Consider the following 18,966-nt stretch of genomic DNA (forward strand, 5'->3'; position numbering starts at 1 on the left):
ATTTTGGTAAATAGGAGATGGGCTGATATGCAAGAAGGAAATGTTGATAATTCAGAAAACACATTTCAGGCTGAAGGGACACTTTCTCCCATGTGTGCCAAAGTGAGATGAGGAGAAAGGAGAATTCAGGTGTATTATTTGGTGTTTGGGCTTTGGTGAGTGGTCCATAAGTCTTTTCTGTCTATCTAGCAAGTGTGAAAAAGGGCTATCGGGTGGGGAGATGAGGAGAGAATATATTTATGAGGAGGTAAGTCTAGAAAGGCAAAGAGGACTTAAATGCTAGACTGCTGAGGATTTTGCACTTTTTTGAGTAAGGGGATGGTTATTGTATTAATTTTCTTTGCCATTATACAAATTACCAGAAATGTAGTGGTGTAAAATAACACAGATTTACTATCTTACCGTTTCTGTATGTCAAGAGTCTGGGCATGGGTTAGCTGGGTTCTCTGCTGAGGATCTTACTAGGCTGAAATCAAAGAACTGGCCAGGGCTGCTATCTTATCTGACGCCCGGGTCTTCTTCCAAGCTCACAATTATTGTCAGAATTCATTTCCTTGTGGCTGTATGACTGAGGTTCTGTGTTCTTGCTGATGTCAGATAGAGCCTGCTCTCTATTCCTGGTGGCCACCTTCAGGTCCTTGCCAGATAACCCCACATTCTTACAGCATGACAGCTTACTTCTTCGAGGCCTCTAGGAGAATTTCAAATTTATTTTAAGGGCCCTCCTTATTAGGTCAGACCTGTCCAGGATAATCTCCCTTTTGATTAATTTATCTTCAGCTGATTTGGTATCTTAACTACTAATGCATAATTCCTTCACCTTTGTCATATAACAACCAATCAAGGGAGGGAAATCCATTATACTCACAGTCCTGCCCACAATCAAGGGAGGGCATTATACAAGGTTTATACACCAGGGAGGGGGAATTTTGGTGGTTGTCTTAGGATTCTGCCTACCACAGTAATGTAGAATGAGTCTGCCCTCCCTGGCCGTTCCTTAATTCAGTGAGTGATAAGGGGAATTTAAACACTTTGCAGAAATCTGTCCTGTTTTCACTCCCTCCTCCTTAACCAATAGTGAATCGCAACTGGAAGCACAGTGATGAAGTGAGTTACCTAGGAGGTCTAGCAGGTCTTGAATAGATGAGGCTGAATTTCCACATTATTTGCCGTTTTCCTCCAGCAGCTTTTCTCTCTCCCTCTTCCTCCTACTCCCCCTCCCTCCCTTTCTCTCTTTTTCTGTCTTTAGGTGGGTGAGTTAGGATTAGGGTAAATGAGCATAGTTTCTGGTTCATTTTCTTCATTACTTCATTGCAATTTCAGTTTTCTCTTCTGTAGGATAGGGATGATCATAGTGTCTGCATTTCATAATATTGTTGCAAGAATTAAATAAGGCATGCTGTATTTTTATTAGCGTGTCTAGCAGGTAATTGCTCAATTAACATAAGCTATTGTGATAATTACATTGGTGAAGGAGGCAGGTGGTGGTTGCAAACGACTATTATTAGGTAGATAATTAAGAAAAATGAATAGTTGTACTTAACTATAAGACTTTATGTAGGTCATTGGCAAAATTTTGGCTTAAGTTCTGTTTGATTACTCCTTCCACATTTTAGTCATACCTTTAATTACGGGCTGTAAGGTGACATGATGTGGCAATTAAGGGACTTAACATTTTGAAAGTTTTCCAGAATTCTAAGTTTTCTAGAATTTCTTACTGACTTTTGTATCTAAGACATGCCATGAAATGTAAATGACATTGGAAATCACATATTTAAAATTATTTCTAGACTTCTAGAAAACTTGAGCTTCATGATATATGGAAAGCTCATGAGACAGCTATTTGAGAACTGCTGTGATAAAATCTCCACTTCCAAATATATCCAAGAATTCCCAAAATAAGTTTGAAGCAGCCCATTACTAACAATTAATCTATAAGGTATTTTTCAGTGGTCATATCTTTTTCAGTGTTTTGGACCACCAGATCTTGTTATAGCATTATTCTGTTTAAAAGGGTGGTAGTAACAAAAATTTCCAAAAAATTCATCAAGAAAACAATGTAAACTTTGAAAAGATAGTTGAATATTTTGCCTTATGGCCTTCAAATGATCATATCTGATATTTTAATAATATTTCATACTACCTTTCGAAGTATATTTGCTCATCTTGTCCTTGTAGATGGGAGTTGGAAACTGGTTTTGTTTGATTAGTTTTTCTTTGGCAGGAGGTAAGTTTATACATTTATATGGTTCTGGCGTTTTCTTCACATACAATTTACTTTGATGGTGGCTTAGAGGAGAACTTCAGAGCTTAAGAATAATTGAAGGAAGGACTGTTAGCTCACTTACTCCTGAAGGATTCCCACTGTGTATTCTGTCTTGGGTGGGCATGGTCAGGAGATGGGTAGGGAATAGGGGGACATTTAAACATGACTGCTGAATTTACCGATACCACCAATTCTCAGCAAAAACTTCTAAGGTGATAAGTCTTTTGCTCTATATGTATAAAAGTACTAGAATCCAGTGTAATGGAAATTAACATCTAGTTACAAAGTAAGTTCCAAATTTGAAAAGAAACGTAGATAACTATACGGGATTTCAAAAAAGTGTGTTAGCAATGAGCTATATTGCTAATGAGCTGTAAAGGACAATGATAACTACTGAGATCAAGTCTCCTTGTGGTTCTTCCTCTGAGATGCTCTCTTCCTCCTCTTTCCTTTTGCTATAACATTAAAAAATATCCACTAAAACTTGTTGAATATCAGGTGGTAAAGATGATGAACAAAATAGAAGCAATGTCTACCTCAGAGAACTTCATTTGAACAAAGAGTACTGATGAGTAATTAGATCTTTACAAGACAGCATATGTTAACTTCTATAATAAGGAAATATTGTAGAAGGTCCTTTTGGAACCTAAAGGTGCTACTTAATCCGGTCTGGAGGGATCAAGGCATACTTTGAAAACTTCCTAGAGAAGTGACAACTTAAAGGGTGGGTAGGTACTAGTAAAATTGTGGGTATTTTACAGAAGGAACAGCAAGAGCAAAGGCCCTTTAAGTTAGGAGAAGCAAACTTGAGAACTGAAACCAGAAGGAGTTGTGTGTGTCTAGACAGCAGATTGTAGCCAAGGCAGGGAAGGGTAGGGAGGTAAGGTAGATGTTACTGTGGCATAGTTAAGGAGTTTGGACTCTGTTTTTATTAATGCGTGTGAACTATTGAAGGCTTGAACAGGGATATGTGGTGAACAGATTTGCAGTTGAGAATGACATAATACGGAGAACTGATTTGGGGAAGATCAAGACTTGAGGCAATGAGACTAGTTAGGAGGACTAGTCCAGGAGACGGATAGCGGTGATTTCCTGCTAGGTTGGTTACTGGAGGTGGTGAGAAATGGATGGTTTTGAGAGATTTAGAAAGAAGACTCAGGGGTGCCTTGTTTTTCTCGCCTCTCTGTTTTCTTTTCTCCTTCCCCCTGCCCTTTTTTTCCTTCCCTTATCTTCTGCTTCTATGTTCTGTAGTGTCTCTTGCTTCTGATGGTCAATATGTTGACCTCTATTTCTTTATTCCTTGCTTGTATAATGTATTTTACCTTCTTATTGACTTTTTAAAAATTAACTTTATTGAGATATAACTTAATATAAAGTAAAAGGCAGACATTTTAAGGTACAGTTCAATGAGTTTTGATAAATACATACTGCTGTGTAACCACCAGCACTGCAATCAAGATATGGAGCCTTTCTGTCACTCCAAAGGTTTCTTTGTGTCCCTTGCTAATCAGCTCCCACTCATGGTCCAGGTTACCACTGATTTGCTTTTTATAACTGTAGGTTATATTTTCTAGAGTTTCATATGTGTGGTGTCATACACTATGTACTCTTTTGTATCTGACTTCTTTCTTTAGCGTGTTTCTGAAATTCATTCCTATTTTTGTGTGTACTATTAGTTCATTTTTTTTTATTGGCAAGTAGTATTGCATTGTATGGGTATATAACAGTTTGTTTATCCATTCACCTATTGATCTGCCCATTGACTTTTCAGATGTCTTTCCTACTGAACAAGTTTCTGTTTTCTTTCCTAGCCTGGTACATGGTATTAAACCTTTCTTTTCTTTTTTTTGCATTAAAGTGTTTGTTAAATTACTGATATTTATTGAATAGAATTTTATATTCTTGCTTCTGAGTTTTAAAAATGGCCAAATCAGTTTGTCATCTTCTCAAAAGAACAAGCACTTTTACAATGAATTATCTCTAGTTTCTAAGGATTAGTAACCCTTGACATGCTAAATGCCCCTATTCCTTTTTACTTTAATATTCCTTTTATATTTTTCTGTTCTGCATTTACATGATTTTGGGGAAAGAGGTCTTTGTGATACAGGTTATCATCTTCTTAAGTGATTTTATGGTTTTTGAAACTCTTGTTTTCTACATAAAGTGGTAATTAAAGATCTCTAGCAAGTAAATATCCTGTAAAACAAACCAGCTTTAAGCCAGGCTTTAAGGCACAGTTTTGATTTCTTTAAAATGGAATACCTACATTTCCTTGGATTGTTTGTTTTATTCTATGTGTAATTTGCATTAGTAGTTTTTAAATGGCTAATTTACACAATTATAACAGAGCCAACAGTGTGCAAGGAAAAAAAAACTCTTAAGTTTATAGTCTGGGCTTGTGATTCAAAAATTACTGCCGTAACTAATTTAACAAGCAGATTGAAGGACTTGTCATCTTGCAGTGTTATTTTGACATTACATAATGACCTATCTGTAATAATAGCATCTTTTATTTTTAAAAATTCCTCATAGGGCAATATAGAGATGTCAGTTTTATAGCTCCAAAGATCTGCTATGCATTTTGTAAATGTATTTCAGTTATATTTTGGCAGTAAAGAGAGCAAGAAGATAATGCTTCCATTAAAGTGATCAACTACGCATGTAGAAATTGGGTAGGAAGATATGTGAAAAAGCTTTTAGATAAAACCCATTTTTGTGTATAAATTGCCTCTGCTGCATATATAAATGTCTCATAATGCTTTGTGTAATTCAGCAAGTACAGCACTGGAAATGGTGTTTGCATGCTGATCTTAAAGAAGGAAGTGTATAAATTGCTTTTTAATAAGTCTGTCTGCTGCGCAGCTATTATATTACATCTATCTACTCTTTTTTCTCCCAGCCCTTTTCGTGTTTTCTTAAACAGATGATTAAAATTTTAATTAACTTTTACAATTTTAGCTCTGTTTTATTTTTCATTCCTAAAAGTTGATATAAGTAAAAACAAAAACTCATTTTTGCCTTCTTGCTACTTGGGACAATATGTCTTCATGCTTCAGAACCTTAGTATTTCAGTAGTAACTGACTAAAATTAACTATCAGAGAAGCTTAATTGTTTTTCAGATACTTTTGTTATTATCTTATCTGAGTGCTAGTGAAATCCATTTTAAATCATACACTATTCTGTACTAAATACTTTTAAAAATTTCACATGGAAATTAAAAAACAATGCTTCCTTCTTGATGCACTATTTTCCTTTGTTAATGTGCTTCTAAGTGCTTCCGTATCTCAGAAATATATGATTTTTTGTTTCTTTTCTGTGCCTATCAATTCTGATTACCTTCTTTTTGTGTTTTTCTCCTGACTTTTCATCTACACTCCAGATTTCCTCCTCTGATGCTCCTCTTCAGCCTTTGGTATCCTCTCCTTCTCTGCAAGCTGCTGTTGAGAAAAACAAGTTGGAGGTATGGTAGTGTTTTAGTCAGCTGCATTATGTAGTGGTCAATGGTAAATGAATTTCCTTTTGCAATGTGCCATTATTTAGGAGTGCTATAATAGTTGCTTATGTTTTGAATGGTCCCCAGTATTAAATGTGTTAATACAACAATTTCTAGAATATTTTCCTATGTCAAAGTTATAATTAAAGGGTTTTCATCTATGTTTAATTTCAGAATGACTAATTTATTGATGCCATAGATATGTATCAACAGTTAAGAAGCAATTAGTTTTTTGTTGTGTTCATTACTACCTTGTACTAACAAGAACTTTTTGTAGTTTATTGTTGAATTCTTTGATCTATAGGAAATTCTTTGATTAAAGATCTTTTCTTTCTATAATTCTGTTGTCATAAGCACTCGAAAAAAAGTTAACTTTTTTTTTAAGCAATAGTGACGATCATACAGATAAAATGTATGTAGTATGGGGTCATGAGTTTATGAATCATCAGTGATAATTGTTAGAATGCATTTTGGGTGGGGATTGTTAGGGTGTTTATACTACCACTATATATTTTTAAAGTTATCCCTACAAATATTTGAGAACTTTAATTTCCTTTGACTCTTTGCTTTTTTTCTTTTGTTATATTGACCTTAATAAAGTAGTTTGAGGCATTCTTTTAACTGTCATTTTTCTCATGTGTACTCCTTGATTAATGGTGTGTTAGACATGAGTGGTACAAAGACAAATAACAAAGACAGCCCTTGCCTTCAAGGAATTTACAGTCTATTGGAGGAAAACAGATAACAGATACAGCGGTTTATAATGAAATGTAATATGTGCTGTAGTTGAGGTACACTCTCTGTGCTGCTATTAATACAGGAGGCATACTTTTGATGTGTCTTATACTCTAATCATAAGGATTAGGAGACATTCCAAATAGAAAAAGTAACTTGTGAAAAAACATATTGGGCCAAGCACAGTTGCAAGTAGAATAGCGTGGCTGAAACATGAGCAGGATAGGGAGAAAGTGTAGGAGAGGAGCCTTCTTGTGAGCCCACTGAAGGAGTTTGATCTTTATTCTGAAGGCCCAGGCATTTTAATGATAAGTTTTAAGGTTGTGACAGGATCAGATTTTCATGTTATAACACTGTTCTACTGGCTCTGTGAGGAGTGAATTGTTTAGTGATGGGTGAGGAAAAGGCTTGAGAACTTATTTAACTCAGGAATAAAATGATGGGGACGTGCTAAAATTGGGACAGAAGGAATGAAAAGGTGAGTATAGTTTTGAGAGAGAGAGAAAGAATTAGAGTTGAAAGGCAGCCCTGTGTGTTGAGTGACAAGAGGAGAGCTGTGAGAATAGAAAGGTGGGAACACTTGAACTTGGGAGTTATTAGCAGAGCGAGGGGATTTTGTGAGGAGATGGTAAGGGACAGTTTTGGAATGTAAAATGCAGGGTTCAGGCTTGGATGATTTGAGTGTTGTAGGTGACTTAGGTCAGGAGGCAGTCTCAGGTAAGGAACACTATAGAAGTGTGGGGGATGCCATGAGAAAGTGGAAGGAGGCCAAAGGCAAGTTTGATCTTTTCAAACTTTGCCCTGAAGATATTTGTCACTTGGGAAAGAGGGTAGAAACCCTTGAGTTACACTTTTATCTCCAAATCTCAGAAAGCAGTGGTCTAATTCAGTGGTCTCCAAAGTCTAGTGTCTGTATCCCAGGTCGTCCATTTAGAATGTCTATTCATACCGGTCACACACACACACACACACACACAAAATAGAATGTCTATTCATGCTTTTTTTCTTATCCTTTTAAAGTATCTACTTTTCTATATATTTTGTAATGTGTATATTATAGTGTTCTATATGCTTTGTAAGTAAATATATATATATATATATATATATATGGTAGAGTATAGACGCCCATATCTTTTTAAGGTAGGAGGACATAATCAAAAATTTTGGAGACTATGTCTTTAAGTCACTCAAGTATAGTTTGATTATAATGAACCCAGTGTGTACTTTTCTGTCTTAAAGAACTTGAATGTTTATACCGGTTTTCTTGCACAGGAGGTCTGCCATTTCACTATATCATTTGTATGTATAACAACCAAGTTTCAGGAACTACTATTTTATAGTACCAAGTGTTGTTGTATTTTGTTCTGGCTGAGAAAATAGTTTAAAACAACTTAGTTTCTCATGTACTCTTTGATCTTTTAGCAGCTTTTGGTTCTGTTGATGGGAGTCATCTGTGGGTCAGGCTGTATGATCTGAGTTCAGAGCCCATGCTATTAATGTTACTTCAAAGCCTGTGTCATAATACCATTGCTGGAATCATAGTAGACGATAGTCGTATTTTGACAGCTGAAATTCCAGTGTTAAAGAGCATCAAATCATGCTTTCCCTCTATTAAATGTAGCTAATTTGATTTATTTTTGGTGATTAGGGCATCAGACTTCTTCTCCACTCGTGTCTTCCTCTGTCTTCATCTGTGTGGGCCGCTTGAACAAGATGTAATAGACTGAGTAGCTTATAAACAACAGAAATTTATTTTCAGTTCTGGAGGCTGGAAAGTCCAAGATTAAAGCTCTAGCAGATTCCAGGTCTTGTGAGGGCTCACTTCCTGGGCACTTCCTGGTTCATAGAATGGCACAGTTTGTTGTGTTCTCACATGGTGGGAAGACTCAAGGGATCTCTGGGGCTTCTTTTATAAAGGCACTACTCCCATTCATGAAGCCTCCATCTTTTTAACCTAATCATCTTCCTAAGGCGTCACCTCCTAATACCATCACATTGGGGATTAGATTTCAGCATACGAATTTTGGGGCAGAAACAAACATGAGAGTCGTAGAAATAACTAATAACTTCAAGAGGTTATGGAGCAACTCATCCTCAACATGTTAGTGAGAAAGTTCTATCACATTGCTTTTCTTACCAAACTTTACTAGTATCCAGAAAACATTTTGTAATATATATAGGATTTTTGCACATCTCATTTATTCTTCACTCATAAAGTAGAGATGATATTACTTACCTAATAAAGTTGTTCTGAGAATTAAATGAGTCAAAACAGTGCCTAGCACATGATAAGGGTTCAGTAAATATTACCTGTTTTTGTAAGGAATAACAACAATAATAAATAGCAGATTTCTACAGGACCGCAGTGAGTAGTAAGACTTTGAGTTTGGGCTCTGTAGTTCCTTAGCCCGACCACTGATAGCTGTGTTGCTTTGGGCATTATTTTTCTAAGATTTTGTTTCTTCATTTGTAAGATGACAGTAATGACATTTGTTTCAGACAATTATGCAGAGATTAAATCAGACAATAAAATGCTTGTCACCATACCTGGTCCATAGGAAGTGCTTAATGAGTGGTATTTGTGTTTTGGAAATGAAGGTTTTGATTTGGAAAATGGTTGAGACACCAATAGGTAATATTTCTGGTTATTCGTAAAGGGTCACATCTTCCTTATATTCCTTAAGTCCAGGCTCTTGAGCAGATATAAAAATCTGTGCTAGATTGTATTAGTATCCTTAATGTTGATGGCAAAATGCTAATTTTGACAATGCTCATCTGGTGGCTAAAACATACAGATTGCTCTTTAGGTTTTAACAGTTTAGATATTCAGAAAGTTCAACTTTATGTTGACTTTTATATCCTGTTCCTGAAAAGCATTATTGAAACAGATGGTTTTAGAGAATTTTGTCTACAGGAGCCTTAGATATAAACTGTCTTTTTACCCAAGTTCTGGCAATTCTATCAATGTATTCTCCTTTTGCTGTAAAGCAATATATATACACTGTTAGTTTAGCCCTCTATTCAGATGCTTTCACTGATTTGTGAATTATTCTTATGCTCATTGCTTTTTATTGAGGATAATAAAAGGTTAATAAGAGAAATAATGTAGAATTTTTCTACTGTTCTTAAAATTGTAGTTGAAGACATTACTAATTGTAACGCTAGGCTAGTGTCATAATCCTGCTGACGTCGCCAATTGTGGATCTCTTAATCCTGTTTGTGACGCCAATTGTAAAGCTACACGACCACGCCAGTTGTCGGGCTCTTTTATCTGCCAGTAATCCTGCCGACTGGGCCAATTGTTGGGCTAGGGCTGGGTCTGAAGCTCACAGACCCCTCAAGCCCATTCACAGACTAGGTCACAAACCCTTCACATGCCAGTCTGGGTCAGCAGACCCCTCACATGCAGGTCTGTGAGCTAGGTAACCAGCAAAAAGGTCCTTGGAAGCCGCAGATTGGAAAGCACAGCTACTTGCACAGAGCAGCTGCCCAACACAGTCGACCGCCAGCCAGCCTGCTTCACAAACTCTGAAGAACACAAGAATAGCAACAAAACTAAAAAGATACATTGGTGCGCATGCTCATTAACTACACACACACACACACACACACACACACACACACACACACACACACACACACACACACACACACACACACACACACACACACACACACAAAGTTTGCTTACAAAGGATGTGCCAAACCACACCCAACTGGACCCCCATTCTATTTTCCCAACACTAATTCTTGTTCTCAATTATGGATCTTTGCTATGAATTTCTTTTAAAACTTGGAACCAGGACCAAGGTTGTTTCTTTCCTCTTTTTATATCATATGGCAAATACTAAAATTACAATGTCTTGTATTTGTGTAGTGCCTTACAGTTTGCAGCGTTCTTTTTTGGGGCCTTTAGTGCCTTTTATTTTTTCTTTCTAATACTTAAATGTACATTAAATGTATGTCTAACTTAATAAATATCTATAAAATTATCACCATATAACAAACATTGAAACTGAACATGGTTAGCATTTCAGAAACTCCCATGTGACTATTCCTGTTTATAAATAACCTCATCCCTTCTCCTTAGAGGTAATTAATATCCTGACTTTCTTCTTCCTCCTCCTCTTCTTCATCACCATCATCATCACCACTTTGCTTTTCTTCATAGTTTTACACTAGTGTGTACAACCCCTAAAATACGTTTTTGTCGGTTTCTGAACTTTATGTTCACAAAGTCTTTTGAATATTCGTTATTTCTCTCACATTATGCCCTGGGTATTGCCAATATTATTTTTGCTGATTTACAAATGACACATTTACTTTGACAGAGGTTTTTTCAAACACCATTTTAAAGGCACAGGTGCAAATGCAGACTTTAGGTATTTTGACTAAGGTCTTTGTGTTTATCATGCTGCCTTTCCTGGGTTTATCAGTTTATCTTTTTGTGTTTGCTGCCAGGAAACAAAGAGCTAGGTTAGCTAAGTTGTTGTGGTCATCCAGTTCTAGGTTTCCAGTCCATCTCTTCCCTCTAAATGCCTTATGAATTAAATGTTCTTTGTTTAATCTTTCATTTTCCTTTTTTGACATTCTGTCAAAGGCTTCTTGTTGTCATTTTTGTTTTTAATCTTTAAGTTTTTAATATTATTTCCAGTCCCATTTCATATTATTAGGAAATTGTGAGCATCATAATACCATTATAGTTTACCTTAATTTCCTTATACTAGTCAGTTGGCTCTGGTTCCTAAGCACTGTCTTTAACATTTTTTTCATGACAAAATTATTGTATTTGCCTTTTTAAAAAAAGTACAAAACTATGATAATAGACTGAAAATATTTTGTGATATTTTTAAAAATTAAAGTGATTTTATACTTTTTTCCTCATGTTTGCCTGTTATAATTTGTCTCCATCTGAGTGATAAGAAATTCTATTCCATCAGTTAGTTTACTTTTTCTTCTTAGTCAAAGTTCAACTGTATGGTTGCTATTAGAAAGCCTAACTTTATATAAGGATATCATGAGAATTTATTGGATGGTGGTTTCATTTGTTTAAAACAAACTGTAAAATATCAAAGAAGTTCTAAATTGTCTCACCTTTGTCTTAATTTTGTAAGAGATGTTCTTTATTGTGTCAACATGTAACCTCAATGAGAATATGAATTTGCTATGTTTACTTTTATATTTCAGTAGCAGCTGGATATAGTAATCATTGAATATTTCTACCTTTCTCAAATGATGACTCAAACTAGCAAAATAGAAATGAACTGAAAGTTGCCATTTTTTTTTTTTTAAGTAAACTTATCATCAGAACTTTGGGCTATGTTTCAGAAAGAAAAGGAAAAAAAAAAGGAAGAGAAAAAGAGAGAAAAGGAGCCAGAAAAGCCTGCAAAACCACTTACAACTGAAAAGGTAAAATTCTCCTTTTTAAAAAAATCTATTAAAATTACCATCTTATTTGTGTAGTTATGTTTTTAATCGTTTTCAGTATATTTATGCTATACATATAATCATTCTTTCAACAAGTAATTGTTCGGTGAGTACTATGTGCTAAGCATATCCTTCTAGCTTGTCCTATATGATTTGTAATTGGTTATATATTTGTAGGTATAGACCATCTGAGTACCTCAAAAACAAGTATTCTCTTATGAATGACATAGAGAATGGTGTTTTTAGCTTTCATGCAAAATCAGACTTGAGTGGAAGTTTAGAGAATGAAGAGATCATACCTGAAGGGGCCTTTTAAGAAAGACTCCAGGCTGATGGTTATTAGCATTTGAGCTAGGTCTTAAGGTGTAAATAGGATTAAGGAGGAAGGCAGGAATACCATCAGTTAGAGAGAATAGCATGAAGACAGGCATGGACACTGGAAATAAAGTATATTTAGAAAAATAGTGAATTGAAGAAAGATGTATGTCTATATATAGAAAGTAGTGAGGAATAAGACCAGCCTGGTAGATTGAACTCAAACTGCATTTAAAAGTAGTTTTATCTTTACATGTATCTCTAAAACCACAAATGTTGTTTTATGTTTTTCTAGTCAACATTTTGTTTGTAAGGGTCAACCATGTTATATATGGTTATAGTTTATCCATGTTGATTGTTTTTTGTATCCTATTATATATGTTTCTCTATTTATCCATTCCACTGTTGAACATTTGTGTTATATACAAGTTTTAACTGTTATAAACAATGCTGCTGTGAACACTTTTGTACATTCATCTAAGCACATATTTCTTTTTTTTTTTTTTTAAGCAACATTTATTTTTTATTTTTATTTTTTATTTTTTATTTTATTTTATTTTATTTTATTTTATTTTTTTTAATTTTATTATGTCGATATACATTGTAGCTGATTATTGCTCCCCATCAACAAAACCTCCCTCCCTTCTCCCCCCCCCCCCCAACAATGTCCTTTCTGTTTGCTTGTTGTATCAACTTCAAATAATTGTGGTTGTTATATCTTCTTCCCCGCCCCCCCGGTTTGTGTGTGTGTGTGTGTGTATGTGTGTGTGTGAATTTATATATTAATTTTTAGCTCCCTCCAATAAGTGAGAACATGTGGTATTTCTCTTTCTGTGCCTGACTTGTTTCACTTAATATAATTCTCTCAAGGTCCATCCATGTTGTTGCAAATGGCAGTATTTCATTCGTTTTTATAGCTGAGTAGTATTCCATTGTGTAGATGTACCACATTTTCCGTATCCACTCATCTGATGATGGGCATTTGGGCTGGTTCCAACTCTTGGCTATTGTAAAGAGTGCTGCGATGAACATTGGGGAACAGGTATACCTTCGACTTGATGATTTCCATTCCTCTGGGTATATTCCCAACAGTGGGATGGCTGGGTCGTATGGTAGATCTATTTGCAATTGTTTGAGGAACCTCCATATCATTTTCCATAGAGGCTGCACCATTTTGCAGTCCCACCAACAATGTATGAGAGTTCCTTTTTCTCCGCAGCCTCGCCAGCATTTATCGTTCATAGTCTTTTGGATTTTAGCCATCCTAACTGGGGTTAGATGGTATCTCAATGTGGTTTTGATTTGCATTTCCCGGATGCTGAGTGATGTTGAGCATTTTTTCATATGTCTGTTGGCCATTTGTATGTCTTCCTCAGAGAAATGCCTACTTAGCTCTTTTGCCCATTTTTTAATTGGGTTGCTTGTTTTCTTCTTGTAAAGTTGTTTGAGTTCCTTATATATTCTGGATATTAATCCTTTGTCAGATGTATATTTTGCAAATATTTTCTCCCACTCTGTTGGTTGTCTTTTAACTCTTTTAATTGTTTCTTTTGCTGTGCAGAAGCTTTTTAGTTTGATATAATCCCATTTGTTTATTTTTCCTTTGGTTGCCCGTGCTTTTGGGGTCGTATTCATGAAGTCTGTGCCCAGTCCTATTTCCTGAAGTGTTTCTCCTATGTTTTCTTTAAGAAGTTTTATTGTCTCAGGGTGTATATTTAAATCCTTAATCCATTTTGAGTTGATTTTAGTATACGGTGAGAGGTATGGATCTAGTTTCATTCTCCTGCATATCGATATCCAGTTATCCCAGCACCACTTGCTGAAGAGGCAGTCCCTTCCCCAGTGAATAGGCTTGGTGCCTTTGTCAAAGATCAGATGGCAGTAAGTGTGTGGGTTGATTTCTGGATTCTCTATTCTATTCCATTGATATTTCTTTAGGGTATACTTAGGAGTAGAATTGTTGAGTCATACAGTATGTGCATCTTGAACTTTAGTCAAACACTTTTCCAACGTATATACCAAAGATGCTTTTACTGTCAAAGTAAGTCCCCATTTTCTACATCACCTGGTGTTATCAGGGATTTTAGTATTTGCAGTGTATTCAGTATGCAATGGTATCATTATATCTTTAATGTCCATTTCCTTGATTACAAATGAGGCTCAGTGCCTTTTCATGTGTTTATTGCTCATTTGAATTTCCTCTTTTGGAGCCCTGATTCAGGTCTCTGTTGCCTATATTTCTGCTAAATTGCCTTTTTCCTCATTGATTTGTAGCAATCTATATACATATATATATATATATATATATATATATATATATATATATATATATATACATATTGAGGATATTAGTCTCTTTTCAGTTATGTGTTTGCAAATATCTTTTCTCTTCAGCTTTATTGTGGCTGATTTTGATAGAGGGTATCCTTGTCTTATTCCTGACATCAAAGGGAAAGCTTTCAACTTTTCATCTACGTGTGTTATGTTGATTCCTCACAAGAACTACAAGGTGGTGGTGGTTGTTGGTCCCATTTTATAGATGGGAGAACTAAAATTCAGAGAGAATATATGATTTGCTTAATATCACCAGGTTTAGTTGGAGAATTTATGGAGTCTGGTTGGAAAAATAAGGGCTTTTATTTATTTTTTAAGGCAGCACAGGATAAACTCCATCCCATAGCTCTTCATGTGTTTAAGAGACAAATGCTTGCTAGGGATTATTTATTCTAGAATCCTTTTTCCAAATTCCACTTATTTAAAGCCATTTATATGATTCTTGACACATAGAAATGGCTTAATAAATGGTTACTTAAAAATATATTAATTTGGGAATTGGAAGGAACCTTCCTACTTTAGTCCAAATCTTTTATAAAGAAATAAACTAAATCCTAGAGGACCCCAAGTCACACAGAAGTGACTTTGACTTGCTCAGTGTTAGCAGTTGGTGGTATGATGGCTGAGGGATTTGAATCCAGGTCTTCTGCTTTCAAGTCCTAAGTCCTATGTATGTATGTTTGTATTTTGATTTGACATGTATGTCTTCAGTTTCCTTTCTTATTGCAGATTTTAGTCGTGTTGTACATTGTACATCATTTCAAAATGAACTGTCCAGATTTCCCTAAAAAATAACTGTTGGTTATATATAACCCCGTTTCCTCCTATCGTAACTAGTGAATTAATAACTTTTATTGATTTATTAGCTTCTAGTTAGTGACTTCTTCCTCCTGTAATTAAACTTGTTTTCCCTTGAGTAGTCTTCTACTTTTCTTTAAATTATATTTTGTTTTTACTTAAGTTTCACTGAAGTTTTACATTTTTCGTGGTATGCCAGCCTCTGTTACTAATTAGGTCAGCAGGAGCCATGATTACTTTTTTTTTCTGGGAGGAGAAAGGTAAAACCTAAAAATTTAACAAATCAAGTGATTAATTAAGAGACATTTAAGTAGATGTTTCTCCTTTGTGTTCTAGATATACTGGTAGAAAATTGTGTATAAATTTGACTTTTTAAAAAATACTGTTTTATGCGTTGTTCATTTCTAATTCACTTACTGTAGATTTATCTATTAGGTTATCTGTCTGATAACCAACAATCTATAAGTATGTTCATGTAGATGAGGAGTAATCTGTTAAAGGAATGTTATATGAGTTCTTTTTTAGTTTAAATAATCAGATCTGAATTTCTCCTTTGGAATTTTCTTTTCTTAAAAGTCTTTGTATCAAAACATGGAGAATGGAAAAATAGTTCTTTGCCAAGGAAGAAAAGTTAAACCCTTTAAACGTGATTGCTATTCTGATTCTGGTTGTATTACTATTTATTACAATCCATTATAATTATTCTGTATTACATTCTGAAAGTTATGATCATATGTTAAGAAATCTTTAATATAGGAGGAGTCAGCAAACTTTTTTCTATAAGGAAATAGATAGTAAATATTTTAGGCTATCGACCTTAAGGTGTCTTTTACAACTACTCAACTCCTTCCTTGTGTCATGAAAGGGGTAAACGAATGTGTACTAATGAAACTTTATTTACAGAAACAGGCAACCAAGAGTGTGGAGACACACCCCTTTCCACCTCTCCACAAGTGAGAAATAATCGCAGTGGAAAAAGCAGGGTCAGGAGGAGAGCCAGTCTCTAGCTCCTGCTCTGGGTGTCCTTGGCAAAGTCACTTAACTGCTCAGATCCTCCTTTTTTTCCTTTATTAAATAAGGTTCTCCTAGATGATCTCTAGTGAACCTTCTGGCATTCCTTATCCCACCTACTGAACATAGGGGCAAATTCCTAACATCATTTGAATATACCCTTTAAGATGGCTTTCAGAATTCTGCGGAGTTCTGTCTATTCACTGTGGGTTGAATGTCTCTCCAAAACTCATTAAAACTTAATCCCCAATATAACGGTGTTAACAGAGTAGGAAATCCTATTATGGTAATTGAAAAGTGGGGCCTCTAAGAGGTGATTAAATTGTGAATGGATTGGTCCATTCATGGAGTAATGGGAGAGGTTCTGATGGCTTTAAAAGGAGAGCAAGTGAGCAGGTTAGCGCTCTCTTGCTCAATCCATTCTTGCCATGTAACACCCTGCTTCTTTATAGAAGGGCCTCACCAGATGTGTTCCCCAGACTTTGGACTTCCCAGCTTCCAAAACTATAATAAATAAATTCTGTATTCAGGTGTTCTGTTTTAAGCAACAGAAACAGACTAATACCCTAGTATTTCAAAGTGTTTTCACACCTATCTTAGTTGCTGCTCTCTTTAATCAATTTTTTTTTCCTTCCCCCTGTTAAAACACAAAATCTAATTTAGGAGAAAAAGTATTTAGTTATTGTGTGTGTGTGTGTGTGTGTGTGTGTGTGTGTGTGTGTGTGTGTGTGTGTGTACACATACACACTCTCACTGGTTTCTTGTATATGCTGTGTGTGTGTGTGTGTGTGTGTGTGTGTGTGTGTGTGTGTGTGTGTGTGTGTGTGTGTGTGTGTGTGTGTGTGTGTGTGTGTGTACACATACACACTCTCACTGGTTTCTTGTATATGCCTTGGTGGAATATTCTTAGTTTAAAAGAGATCGCTTTCAATGGCATGTGGACCCCAAAGTATGTGTTGTGATTTTTTTTAATGTTAAAAAAAAGTGTTTCTTGTGCATATATTTTTTGCCACTAGCTTCTTGAATTTTATGAGAGAAAATCAATTCACAAAATATATCAAAGGAGAATAAAAAAATTCCAAGAAGGAAAGTAGAGAAGCAGTGATGCTATGGGAAAGAGAAGGCCCCTACTTTTGATAATACCAGCATTGATAAGTTTATCTTAAGGTATGACAAACATTTGAATCTTCAAGAAGATGATGTAGATGAGTGATTTTTTTGAACTAGTTGGGAAAGAAAAGAAAACAACCAGCCATCCGACTTACTCTTTTGAACAAGGCTTTTATATTACTAAAATTTAAAAATCATACATTTTTACTTGATAAATATAAGTAGTCTAATCTGCTAATATAAGCACAAATTACAGTTGCAAATCTGTTGAACTTGAAATTTGAATTAGACCATGTTGTATTTCAGTACAACCAGTTGTAAATCAAGTAAATTGTTCTAGTACAGCATTAAAGTTAAATTAAGTGGCTTATTGCCAGGTGCTATATTGATAGATTATATTGTTTAGCAATCTCACAGAGACAGTTACACAGCCACCAACTTCTCAGTGTAATTTAGGCTTAGTAGACATTTCATGTGATGCATAACTGTATTTGAGAATAAGATATTTCCAGTAATTAATGTTTTTTGTAAAAGTCGTAGAACATAGAGTCCAGGTGAGTAAGCACAGGAGATATCTCACAGATCATTTTTACACATAGGTTTGGAAGATTCTTTATATTTTCCTCAAACATTTCATTTCCGGCTTAAAGCTAGACCTTTGAGATTAGTTTGATAATGATCTTTTGTTTGTAGGTTTTTAAAGAAAACAGTAGATTCAATGTCATTATATATTAGGCTTAGAGATCATTTTAGTTCTGATTCCCTGTTGTCCAAGTTTTATTATGGCGTAGATTACTAGTTGCTGTTGACAACTTCGTATCTTTCTTTAGCTATTAAGCATTAAAAAAACAAACAAAAAAAACTGAAACAAAAACCAAACAGATAAAAAACTTTTCTCTCTGAAACAACAGATTACAGTGGCACCTCTAAGTAAAAAGAATTACCTGTCCTGTCTGGTAGATTTATAGGATTTCTCATACTTTAACCAAAAGACTGGCTAAATGTATTTTTCCTCCTAGGGAATTTTTGATAACCTCTCCCTTCTACTTCCCCTTAATACCCAAACCATATATATTTTTAAGAAGTTAGAAAATACACATAAGCAAAAGTTTTAAAAAGACATCGCCACAGATATCACCACTTAGAAAAAATTATCACTAACATCTTGGTGTTCATCCTTCCTGATTATTTCCCATGGAAATATATGTATCCACATGGGATCACTACTATACATAACATTTTGTGACCTACTCTTTTCTTTGTCATTTAACAGTATATCTTGAATGCCTTTTTTAAATTAATGGGTATACCGATGCCTTTCCATTTAAAAACATTCTGTTGAATGAATATAACATAATTTATCTTCCACTGAACACAGTAAGACTCTTAAAATTGATCTCTCTTTTGAATAATGAAAATTTGTATGTGTAATCAGTGTACAACTATGTGATAAATTCTTAAGGTCAGTTTTTAAAA

General features: G+C 35.0%; 1 protein-coding gene across 3 annotated transcripts in view; it reads left to right on the forward strand.

Annotated features, from left to right (window-relative positions):
- Positions 1-18,966, forward strand: part of SMAP1 (small ArfGAP 1) — a 183,043-nt gene that overhangs the window by 110,249 nt on the left and 53,828 nt on the right. For 2 of the 3 annotated variants that reach the window (XM_063096667.1, XM_063096669.1), the window contains exons 5-6: positions 5,647-5,727; positions 11,824-11,904. In XM_063096667.1, coding sequence (XP_062952737.1) covers positions 5,647-5,727; positions 11,824-11,904 — 162 coding nt within the window. The remainder of the gene's footprint in view (positions 1-5,646; positions 5,728-11,823; positions 11,905-18,966) is intronic. The other variant, XM_063096668.1, reaches the window with a different exon arrangement.

Source organism: Cynocephalus volans, chromosome 5, assembly GCF_027409185.1.
Source record: "Cynocephalus volans isolate mCynVol1 chromosome 5, mCynVol1.pri, whole genome shotgun sequence".
Taxonomy (NCBI): domain Eukaryota; kingdom Metazoa; phylum Chordata; class Mammalia; order Dermoptera; family Cynocephalidae; genus Cynocephalus; species Cynocephalus volans.